The sequence below is a fragment of the Galeopterus variegatus genome, unplaced genomic scaffold (assembly GCF_000696425.1).
Source record: "Galeopterus variegatus unplaced genomic scaffold, G_variegatus-3.0.2 Scaffold11724, whole genome shotgun sequence".
In the NCBI taxonomy this organism is placed as follows: domain Eukaryota; kingdom Metazoa; phylum Chordata; class Mammalia; order Dermoptera; family Cynocephalidae; genus Galeopterus; species Galeopterus variegatus.
In genome coordinates this window covers 27,153-39,517 of record NW_007737835.1, presented here as the reverse complement: position 1 = coordinate 39,517, position 12,365 = coordinate 27,153, and the positions used below count along the sequence as shown (strand labels likewise).

General features: G+C 41.3%; 1 protein-coding gene across 1 annotated transcript in view; it reads left to right on the top strand.

Annotated features, from left to right (window-relative positions):
* Window positions 1-12,365, top strand: part of LOC103610755 (E3 ubiquitin-protein ligase HERC2-like) — a gene marked incomplete at its 3' end in the record, with an annotated part of 40,178 nt that overhangs the window by 3,795 nt on the left and 24,018 nt on the right. Inside the window, exons 5-14 of the mRNA XM_008594854.1 lie at window positions 1,827-2,002; window positions 5,247-5,358; window positions 7,382-7,463; window positions 7,578-7,721; window positions 9,214-9,304; window positions 9,619-9,796; window positions 9,983-10,064; window positions 10,150-10,321; window positions 11,073-11,217; window positions 12,126-12,351. Of these exons, the coding sequence (XP_008593076.1) occupies window positions 1,827-2,002; window positions 5,247-5,358; window positions 7,382-7,463; window positions 7,578-7,721; window positions 9,214-9,304; window positions 9,619-9,796; window positions 9,983-10,064; window positions 10,150-10,321; window positions 11,073-11,217; window positions 12,126-12,351 (1,408 nt within the window). The remainder of the gene's footprint in view (window positions 1-1,826; window positions 2,003-5,246; window positions 5,359-7,381; window positions 7,464-7,577; window positions 7,722-9,213; window positions 9,305-9,618; window positions 9,797-9,982; window positions 10,065-10,149; window positions 10,322-11,072; window positions 11,218-12,125; window positions 12,352-12,365) is intronic.

Genomic DNA, 12,365 nt, shown 5'->3' with positions numbered 1-12,365 from the left:
AGGAAAAAAAAAAAAAAAAAAAAAAAAAAAAAAAAAATTCTGTAGTGTTTGATAAGTACAAAATAGCATATGTTGTGTATTTGAAAAACGCGAAGCGTTGTGAGTAAATGGAAAACTCATGGCCATCCTCCGTTCCCTACCTACTGGAGACCTGGAGTGTGCCACTCTTGGGGGGGATGCTGGGCTCTCTAGTGTGGCCTTTCCCATACACACAGCTTGTGTAGGGGATCTTCTAACATATCTCCAAGTGGACAGAAAGTCCGTGAAACGCCCACTCTTCTACTTGCATCAACAGTGCAGCAGCCACGTTTTGCCCTCTCCCTTCATGCCTTCCCTCCCACCTTATCTCCCACCCCCAGCAAGTCCTAGACATGATCTTAAATCAGTAGCACTTACTTCAGTATTCTTCTCTAAGAAGGACATAAAAAAATATAACTCCAATACCATTATCACACCTAATACTTATTCTTTAATATCATCTAAAGTCCAGTCAGTGTTCAGATATTCCCAGTTATTCCATAAATGGTCCTTTTTTTTTTTTTTCCTTTTTGTCTTTTTTCGTGTCCGGCAACGGGATCGCAACCCTCCGCGTCGCACCCACACCTCGCTCAGCCAGTGAGCGGGAACCGGTCTGTATGTGGGATCCGAACCCTCGGCGGGAGCGCCACCATGCTCCCAAGCGGCGCACTGTAGCAGTGCACCACCGGGCCGGCCCCATAAATGGTCCTTTTGCTGTTGGTTTGTGTGAATCGTGATTCAGACAATGCCTGTACTTTGCTCTGCATTTAAGTCTTAATTTTCTTGGTTTTTCCTTGCTAAAGGAAAAAGAAACGGGGTCATTTTTTCTATAGAATTTCTCATTTTCTCAACTTGGCTTTTTCATCTCCATAATGTTGTTCAACCTGTATTTCCTATGGGATAGGTAAATCTTGAGGTTTGGTCAGAGTCAGTTCAGGTAATAAGTAATTGTTAGTGCTGTGATCTTCCTGCTGCACTCTTTGTTCACACGAGATGCAGGGGTAGAGGAATATTGTCAGTGCCATGACAAGAATGCAGTCTGCTCAAGAAGGGTGTGCAGCATGTGCAGGACAAACAGACTGACTTTAACAAGAGAATGACAAAGGCACCACAGAGGGAGGCTGGATCTTGTTTGTGTCCCAATTTAAACAAACCTACAGAGAAACGACGTTTATGAGATGATCAGAAAAGTTTAGTCGCTGTAGCATATTAGTTAATATAGAAATATTGTTTGAGCTGTTATAACAGTAGTCTAGATATGTTAAAAAAAAAAGGTCCTTAATCAGGTATACATACTGAAGTTTTGAAGCAACATTAATGGCTAGACTTTTCTTATGATAATCTATATGTGAACAGGATTGGTCATATGTTGATAATTGTTGAACTAGACGATGGGGTCTTGGAGTTCTTTGTGCATATTCTCTAATTTGTGTATATTCAAATACTTTTTATTATGTTTTTAAAATTATGAAGGCTCTGCAACTACCTAATATTTAATCTCTTTCTTACTTAACACATCTTGGTTCAAGAAAGCTCCCAGACAGAAAGGTTTGCAGCCGTTCAGTAAGGCTGTCATCCTGTGAGAGTTGCATGCCCTGGGCAGACACATGTGATGAGTAAATACCTTCTTCTGAAGGCAAACCTTCTTTATGTGGCTGCACTAACTGAATGACTCGGTACTTCCAGAAGTTCAGAGAAGGAGCTCTTATCTTTTCACCTACTCCATTTATCAAATGCCCTGCTCTCCAGCTGAAGTATCTAATGTGTTTGACTCTGAAAAGGCTGTAGCTCATTGTTTTTGCATCTAGTACCACAGGTATATTGAAATTGCAATAAAGCAGTGCAGGAGCTCAGGAATTGACTGTAAAATCCATGGTCTTATCCTGTTGGGACGGATCCGTGCAGAGGAGGAAGACTTGGCTGCAGTTCCTTTCTTAGCTTCAGATAATGAAGAGGAAGAAGATGATAAAGGCGGCAGTGGAAGGTGGGAGCTGTTTGCTCGTGGTACTCGCTTGTCTCTGCCTAATTGAAAATTCTCACTTTCAAAAGTAAATATTTCATTAGAGTGTATCTCATAATGAGTAGTTTTATATCCACAGGAATGTTTGGTAAATTTTAGCTGAGTTTTTAAGAATTATAATTTAACTTTTATTTCTAAGAAAATGTTTAGTGTAGCAACAGATTATATTAAGAAAAATACCATTAAAAGAGGGAAATCGAAATGTTTAATTTTCCTACCTGAAATATTACTGTTACTATTCGGGTAAATGTCCTTGTAGTATTGTCCATAAATGTATTTTCCTAGGAAAATGGTATGGTATGTTTTATAACTTTTTCTGCTGAATATTTTAGCATTAACTTTACAAAATTTATTTATTAATTTTCTATTATGGTAAAATACACATAACATATAATTTGCCATCTTAACCATTTGTAAGCGTGCAGCTCAGTGGCATTAAGTACATTCACATTGTTGTGCAGCCATCACCACCGTCCATCTCTAGAATACCCATGTCATTAAATATCTCCTGTTGTGTCGTTTTGAGTGCAGTATTTCACCTGATGGCTGGATTCTCATTTACTCGCTCAGTTCCTTATTTTCTATGAGCACTGTGGTGATGACCATTACTGTATTTATTCATGCAACATATATCTGTTGAGCACCTGCTGTGGGCCAGTCCCTGTGCTATGTACTGAGGACACTGTAGTGAGCATGTGGAATAAAATAGGGCAGACTCACATACACCAGCATGACGTTACAGCTCAGTAAGTGGCAGGAAGGAAAAGTGCACACTGCTTTGAGAGTCTACAGCAGAGCACTGATCTGCTGTTAGGACAACAAGGAAAACTTCCACACAGACCATCCTTACGGGAAAAGTCAGAGTTGTCAAAGCACAGTGGGCAGGCAAGGGTGTTTTTTATAGGAGGAGTAGCATATACCAGGGAAGAAGAATGATACCTGTTAGTCTGTGCACATTTGTGTATTTATTCCAATACAGACTTACACATGTGCAGGGGCTATTCTAGGCCCTGTTTACCATCCCAGCAGCAAACAATATATACAGTCACTGTCCTCATGTAAGTTGTATTTTCCTACATAAATTGCTGAAAGTGAAATTGGGTCAAAGGGTATGCAAACACTGTCCTCATGTAAGTTGTATTTTCCTACATAAATTGCTGAAAGTGAAATTGGGTCAAAGTGAAATTGGGTCATACTAACATATATTAGTATGTTTCGACATCCCCATGGCACTGTTGGATTGCGAGTGAGGCCACCAGTGGCCAGTGCCAGCTGAGCTTTGTTGACCAAGGTGCTCTTTGCTCCATGTGCCTTCCAGTGTGTTGTGACATATGGACACAGTGGAGCCCTGCTCTGTGTTGCTGTGAAGCACTTTCTCTTGGTCATGAGTGGGAAGCAACTGTGGTAATAAATGAAGTTATTCCAGGGCTCTATGATCTGGGGTTTAGATTTTGTGCTGTTTTAGTTCAGAACCTTTGCATAGAAGTTGAAAAGAAGTTAGTATTGTAATACTTCCTTATCTCGAATATATGTAGTAGTTCACACTGATTGCATCTACATACATTAATTAAGTAAGAGTACTATCAGTTCACTTAAGGAGATCATCAGGGTTTTTAGTAGAAAGGATTATAGATTAGCATTTTCTTATTCAGTAGCTACTAAAATGAGTTGGGCAAATATAATTAATACATGTACTGTAATGTGAAATAACCAACAAAATTCTGAGCTTTACTCATGGATCAGATTTTTACATAATTGAATACACTAACAAAAGAAATTCTAGATATTTGAATGTAATGGTTTCTTTCCTGTAAGATATTATTAATTAGCTAATAACTTTAGGATGAGTCAGTGGTCCAAGCAGTCTCCCACAGGGCTGGAACACAGTTGGGATGTGCCCACATTGACCTCGAATAACCAGCCTCCATTCCGATGGTTGAAACTTATATGGTATTAGTCATTAAATATCTTAACTGTCACTCCTGGTTTCCCATATATATATATATATATTTTTAAAGATGGCCGGTAAGGGGATCTTAACCCTTGATTTGGTGTTGTCAGCACCACGTTCTCCCAAGTGAGCTAATCAGCCATCCCTATATAGGGATACGAACCCGTGGCCTTGGTGTTATCAGCACCGCACTCTACCGAGTGAGCCACAGGCCGGCCCTCCCTCCCATATATGTTTTTTGACTAAAAATGTGTTCCCAGGTATTTTAATACCTTGTGCATGTGCTTACTCTCCTGTGCCTGGTATCAGCTGAAAGAGTTTTCCTATATTTTTATTCCTAAACCATAAAATTTTGATGCCTCAAATATTCATTAGCATATAATGTGTTAAAAAATCTTACTGATCTAGAACTTAGTCTCTGGAGCCTTCAGTCATCACCCTAGCTTATAAAAATAGAACTAAAGCTGTCAGAAAACCAAAAACCACAAATAACAAAAGGAGCAGTTTCTTAGCACCTGCTGTCAAGTGACCAACCAAGGGAATCTGACACTGTCCTACACACATTGTGGTTTCATTAAGCTCAAGAGTTGGAGTGCTTTGGCCCCCGTTGGTTAAACTTTCAGCCCCAAGGGCAAGTCAGAAGATGGGCCGAACAAGGGCCCAGCTGGCCCACAGTCAGGTGTCTGGCTTGTGCCGGCAGAGGGTGTAAGGGAAGAAAGTAGCATTTTGCCTCAGGATGTATGTCTGCTAGAGGACCTCTAAGGTCATACGCCACATCTATTCTTTTTTGGGGAAAAAATGACCAAACAAATGTTTAGGTTTAGGGGCATTGCCGCAAGGCCGTTTGCAGTGGTGGTTCCTGGGGACATTTCCCCAGTGTCTCTGTGGCTCCATTCATGGCAGCCATGCATACATCGTGGTAATGGGCGGCAGTCACTCCGAGTCATCAAGCCAGTTATGTTCAACTTGGTATTTAGGAAGAAAGAATGCATAGTCTATCATAGATCTTTGCCAAAAATAGAAGGGTAAATTTGAATTCTGGTATGAAAAGGTGGCATGCTGGTGTTTAAAAATTTTGGCCCCCTGGAGCACTTACTCCTGTGCATACTTGAGGTTTTATTATATTAAAGCAAAACATTAAGAGTTTCTGATTTTAACCAGCAAACTTTGAGTGCTTGAGATTGCTTACCTTTTTATCTTTTAAATGTTTTTTGCTGAATAACCTCTGTTTCTGTCTTTGTTTTTTTCTTTGGTTAGCCTTGTTAGAAAGAAGGCTGCAGGAGTGGAATCGGCAGCTACAGTAAGAACCAAAGTGTTTGTGTGGGGGCTGAATGACAAGGACCAGCTGGGCGGGCTGAAAGGCTCCAAGGTATCTCCTCTGCACACCTGTTCCATGTGACTGTGGGGGAGCTTTTGCTGGTTCCTCTGTCCACAAGAGGCTCAGCAACAGCTACACCTCTTTTGAAGTTTTTATAATAGTTTTTACCTTCTATATGTTGTTTTTTAAGTTAACTTTTCAAAAGTAATTCTTGACATGAGCTAATTATCAAATTTAGTTTCTGAGAAGTCTCCGTCATTCGAAAATAGTGCATTTTAGATGTAGTTGCATTATTGCTGTCCTATAAACTAGAAAATAGACTTTTAAAAAGATTTGACAAGTATGTAGATGAAAATTGTAGACTATAAATACATTTATCTTACCTTCGGTACAATAAGCATCTTTGCTTACCATGAACAAAATAATGTGTAATAAAGGTGGGAAGACAAGCAAGAGGTGATTTCTGCCCTCTAGAAGCTCATGCCTGAGATACTTCAGCGTGAAATGGCCTCCGTAGACAGAGAATGCTTCATGAGCACAGAGACAAGTCACACACACACACACTCATCTTCTGTGAGGACTGTGTTGTGGGTGGAGACCTTCATGTTCTTATTCACCTTGCTAATAAGTCAGGAAACCATGGGAAATCTGTGTTACAGCCTCTGTGCTCGTAACATACTTAGCTCCATAGATACTTGAATGAAAGTTTAATTTGTAAAGTATTTTAAGTTGCTTACGAGAAAAAGGCCAGATTTTTTCTTAAAGCCTAGATATAACAAATGGTGCATTTGAACTAGAGTTCAAGTCAATGTCCCTTACATTACTCAGTGTCTCTTGTCTGAGGAGCCACAAAACAGATTCGTCCAAACTGTAGTGCCCAGAGCCAGTTTCTTTCTTCAGATGCGCCTAGCTGCTCTTTCAGTATTCTGCGAGGCATCACCCATCATAAGTGCCTTGTCACCAGTGTTGTCCAGAAGCAGAGAAGTAAGCTTAGAACTCAATTATTAGAACTCTTTCCTTCTAAGGTGCAGCTAGTTTTATCTTTATGTGATCAGCCTTGAATTACACCTGTGCTCTCAAGCGCCTGCGCTCCCTCTTGGAAGTGGCTGTAAGTGGTGGCGTCTCAGCTGTGGTAGTGCAGGGCCATTGGGGTTCTGAATGCATGTGTCGTTGGAAGCCCGCCCCTGCTCCCTGTCCCACACAGGCTTTTCACAGGAGCAACAGTTGGTGTTGCACTGCAGTAGTGACTGCCTGATCATTTCTGACACATGGAATCATCAAGACCTTCTTAGACAAAGGGCTGTAAAGATCTTAAATTAAATCACACCCATCTACAATGGGAAATTTAAGCATAAAATTTCTTAGAGATGCCAGAGTCAGAATCAAAGAGAATCAGCAGGACGTGACTTGAAATAAAATATAACTTACCAGATATTTGTTTTTATGTTATGTGTATTTTATCTTTCACCTTTTATTTTGGAAATGTTTAGACGTATTCAAGTAGAAAGAAGAGGGTCATGAGCCCTCTTGTCCCTGATACCAACCTCAATAGTTACCAACAACTGGCTACGTTTTTTTGTCTTTATTTTCTATCCTCCACCCCCCTGCTCCCCCACCAATCTGGTTTATTTTAAAGTAAATCTCAGTATTTAATTTCATCCTTAAAAGACTTTAACGTGTAGGGCCCGCCGAGTGGCGCACTCGGTAGAGTGCGGCGCTTGGGAGTGTGGCGGCGCTCCCGCCGAGGGTTCGGATCCCATATAGAGACCAGTCTGCTCACTGGTTGAGCGTGGTGCAGGCGCGACACCGAGGGTTGCGATCCCGTAGCCAGTTGCGGTACAGGCACGACACCGAGGGTTGCAATCCCGTTACCGGTCACGAAAAAAGACAAAAAAAAAGGAAAAAAAAAAGACTTTAATGTGTATCTCTAAGAGATAAGAATTCCTTTGGTTACTATAACCATACAAATTAACAGTAATTTATTGTGTCATCTAATAAGGTCTTTATAATTTTAAAATTGCAAATAAAATAATCTTTTTCCTTCTTTTGCTTTTAAAAAAATATCCTATTCTAGATAAAGGTTCCTTCTTTCTCTGAGACTCTGTCTGCCTTGAATGTGGTACAGGTGGCTGGTGGTTCTAAAAGTTTGTTTGCAGGTATGATTATTCTAACATTAAATTTAAAAAAAAATTATTCTTAGTTAGCATCCCCCCAAAAATAGTTTTTGAGTTGTGAAAAGTGAGCCCTCTCCTGACTCTCCTTCCTGGCAGTGACTGTGGAAGGGAAGGTATATGCCTGTGGAGAAGCCACTAATGGCCGGCTGGGCCTGGGTATGTCAAGCGGAACGGTGCCCATCCCACGGCAGATCACGGCTCTCAGCAGCTACGTGGTCAAGAAGGTGGCTGTTCACTCAGGTACAAGCCCAGCATCAGCTCTCTTGTGCAGATAAGCCTGTTGCTTCTACGCTGCAAATAACTAAGTCCCTTAAATAATTTTCCCTAAGGTGTCCTTGCGTTCCTTTTCAAGTTTTTACTTAACTAATGGGAATAAAAATTGGATAATGTAAATATCTGGGTGGTCTAGAATTACTGCTACTAAATGAGGTTTTTGGAGACTAGCAGTTGTTGGCATTTCAGACATGGAGGTGTACCCCTCAAAAGGTGGGGTTTTCAGTCTTGGAGCTGTAGTCTTCAGTCCATAGTATCTGAAATCAAAGTTCTGTGCCTAAACACATGTTATTACCCTGGTGAAGTAGTCTGTAACTTTTCATCAGATTCCCAAAAGTGTCTGTGAACCACAGTCATGAGACATATCCTTTAAAAAAAAAAAAAATCATACTCATTCAATTTAGGGAACCTTTATTGAGTAATATTTAGAAGCTGTGTGCTGGGCCTGTGAAGAATGGAACACAAAGCTCAGTTTATGCCTGTACCTAATGGGGTTAGATGTAAAGCCATATAACAGGAAATCCAAACTATAGTGGCTTAGGCAAGATAGAAGTTTGCTTTTCTCCTTTGTAAAAGTCTGGGGCTGGGATCTGGGCCTGTCTAGCAGTGCTGTGTCCATGAGAAGCTGGCTCTGACCATCCACCTGTGTGGGAAGAAGGCCCTGCGGCTCTTGCCCTCAGGTCCAGAGCCAGTTCCAGGAGGAAGAGGCCGGTCCCATTCAGTGTGTCCTCCAGCCCACACAGCCTTCTCCCGAGCCCCTGGAAACCTCACATACCTTCTTTGTGCCTCGGTCACTGTCTTCTGTGGGTAAGGGAGGCTGGGAAGTATAGGTTTTAGCTGAGCATGTTGTTTCCCCTGATAATATGAGGGTTCTGTTGGTAAGGAAGAGGGGGTATGCCACACTGTCCTCAGAGCCCAGGAGCTGGCAGGGCTTGATGTGTAACAAGAAGTCATTCCTTAGTCCTGAGGTGGGGTGTATGGACTGGGAGGATGTTCCATGCTGGGCAGAGAGCATGGGGTGATGTGCTGTAGAAAGAGTGAGTGTAATGCCTTAAATGCAAATGATGGTTCTTTTGCTTAAATTGTTTCACTGTTGGGGTACATTTTTCAAAAGCTAAAATTGCCACTGTATTTGAAAATTTGCCTAATCACACGTGTACTTATTTTCACTTTTTCTAAATTTTGATCTTTTATAGCATAACAGGAACCCCATTCATGTTTAGCATTATTTTGCCTTCCTCTTTCTAGAGTTCAGATTTGTAGTTTAATAAAAGTTCACTTGTTTTGCCCATGTGTCACCCAGAAAGCTTTCATAGTAACTGAAGTGTTGGCCCTGTTTACTCATTTATTCAACATATATTTATTGAGTACATCCCACATGCCAAGCAAAATAAGTAGTTATATGGGGAACTTTCTGTACACTGCCCTTGGGCAACCCGTCCCTATGTGAATGTTGCAGGTGGCCGGCATGCTATGGCTCTAACGGTTGATGGGAAAGTGTTTTCATGGGGTGAAGGTGACGATGGAAAACTTGGACACTTCAGCAGAATGTAAGAATATTTCCTTCAGTCTTACTTTCTAATTAAAAACTGTCACTGATTATTTAATAGTGAATGCCTTTTGATAGTTATTTTGCAGGAAATTGAAATAGGATAGGTTATTTAAGGAAATGGATTTTTTAAAAAAAATTTTAAACTGTGGATAAATGTACTTTGGTCTTAAATATTCTGTGTTAACATTTTGATAGTTAAGTTGACATGTAGATCTTGTGTTGAATCAAGGTGGATCATCATGGGTGTCTTTTTTCCTTCTTTACAAAAGGATGGATCGATCATGTAGGGAGTGTGATTTAATCTTGTTTTAGGAACTGTGACAAGCCAAGGCTGATAGAGGCCCTGAAAACCAAGCGGATCCGGGATATTGCTTGTGGGAGCTCGCACAGTGCAGCCCTCACATCTAGCGGTGAACTGTACACCTGGGGCCTTGGAGAGTATGGCCGGCTGGGACATGGGGACAATACAACACAGCTGAAGCCCAAAATGGTGATTATACACATTTTTGTTGCTTACAGAAAGCTTACCATTTGGTGATTTCAAGAGAAGATAAGCTGAAAGTCTAGTAAATTTCATAAAGATGTACAAAATTGGCTTTCAATCTGTGGAAGAAAAATTTCCTTTACTTTCTCAATACCTACACTTGATTCTGTTTATAAATTTGTAATTGTGTAGGTGAAAGTCCTTCTTGGTCACAGAGTAATCCAGGTTGCATGTGGAAGTAGAGATGCACAGACCCTGGCTCTGACCGATGAAGGTGAGTGCCCATCATGGTTCTGAGTTTCTGGGTGTGTAGGAATGTTATGAAACGCTGGCCTGAAGTCTGTTGTTTTCAACCCTAGGTTTGGTGTTTTCCTGGGGTGATGGCGACTTCGGAAAATTGGGCCGGGGAGGAAGTGAAGGCTGCAACATTCCCCAGAACATCGAGAGACTAAACGGGCAGGGTGTGTGCCAGATTGAGTGTGGGGCCCAGTTCTCCCTGGCGCTCACTAAATCGGGAGTGGTGTGGACGTGGTACGTAGACTTGCTCACTGCCAGTTGCCGCCTGTGTGGCCACAGCTTACCCCCACGCATCCTGCTGGGGGATGGCAAACTGTCATTTTCTCACTCATCCAGACTTCTGTGTTCTTTTTTTATATTGACTTGGGATTAGTGACAATATTACAAGAAGAGGTTTCTCATTATACCTGGGTAATTTTGAAAAGAATACTAGAGAAATTTTAGCCCACTTGCTTTTCTTGTTTGGGCGAGATTTATGTAGAAGGTTTCTTCTGCTTTCTCATCATATTGGAAGCCTAGTGATAAAATGAGAGCAAAGCAGACTTCTGCATTCTTTGATCCTGAAAAAATTCACGTGTGTTTTTTGGGAAAGCTTATTTTATTAAAGTGCAAAGGAGTGGGCGCCCAGACCAACCTTGGACAGGGTGATAGCCCCAAGTGCCAGTGTTATGACCAGAGGCAGCTTGAGAAAGATGTTCACCAGATAGGACTTTGGAGGGGCATTTACAGTTGTTTGTCTTGTTTTAGTTTCTTTACATGAAAACCTACATCAGTAACTTAAATACTTAAAGACACATATTACAATATTAAGGATTTGCTAGCAGAATGAAAGAGTGAATTTAAATTAATTGTGTATGATTTTAGAACATGGTGTGTGATGCTGTCATGGAGCTGGCTATAAAGGGTGGGAAGCCCTGAGTGTTTTCTTGGGCAGCGTTGCCAGACTGTGACCGTATAGTAACACTTGCTCCGTTGACCTCCTTAGGGGGAAGGGGGACTACTTCCGGCTGGGCCACGGCTCTGATGTGCATGTGCGGAAGCCGCAGGTGGTGGAAGGGCTGAGAGGGAAGAAGATTGTGCACGTGGCTGTTGGGGCCCTGCACTGCCTGGCAGTCACAGACTCAGGGCAGGTAAGGCTGTGGGAGCCTCAGAGTGGCTGGCCATCCTGAAGTGGCCATCATGACATAGCTCCTGTCTTGTCGAAATTATGTCTTGATGAAATAAGATGAGTCTTAGGACTTGAATAATCAGGAGGGTGGGACTATGTCCATTTTGTTCACTGTACCTGCTGCTTGTCAGTACAGGTTAGGGTGAGGGCACTCAGGAAGAAGTTGTTGACTGATGTGTGTTATATAAAGTAGTGGGATTTCCCACTCTAAGTCCACGTGGAAATGTGGGAAGATTGTTATTGTTGGAGGTGCTCCTACTGCTAAGGTATTAGCAATATTTTACTTTAGAGAATTGATAGCTGATGGGGAGTGTTGTGTAATTCATTTTGGAAATGAAGTTAATACTTGACATGTATTACTCATTCTTCTGCTTTAAGAGGTATATACCATGACTGGCTCATGGATGTTACATTTTAAAATTTATTTATGAAAACAAAACTAGCATAGTAGTTTTTAATCAAGATGAATTAGAAATGAATTGTAGTTTGTAATTCTGTAAAGCCAAAAAGCAAATTACTTGAGAAATGAACATATTGTTTTTGATCACTTTTCTTTGCAAAATAAAGGAAAAAATAAATTATTGTACTAAGTTGAACAGGGGACCCTCCCTGCTTCCTGGAAACAGTAGGTGAATTAAGTGGATGCATATTAAGTAAATACTCGTTTATAGTCATTGGCAAATATTTTCATGGTTAAATTTTCATTAGAAATGTAGCCCACAGCTGCCATTTTGTGAAATGGTTTCTTTTTACCTTTAAGAGCTCAATTCTTTCAAGTACCATGGCATATACTTTGGGCATTTTGAAGTAAATTTAAAGAAAATGTTCTGAAATGCTGAAAAATTGTAAGGTTTTTTTCCCCTTCAACAGGTGTACGCTTGGGGTGACAATGACCATGGCCAGCAGGGCAATGGCACGACCACGGTGAATAGAAAGCCCACCCTTGTGCAAGGCTTAGAAGGCCAGAAGATCACGCGAGTGGCCTGTGGATCATCACACAGCGTAGCGTGGACGACCGTTGATATGGCTACACCCTCTGTCCACGAACCTGTCCTCTTCCAGACTGCAAGGGACCCTTTAGGTGCTTCCTATTTAGGTAACAGATTTGTG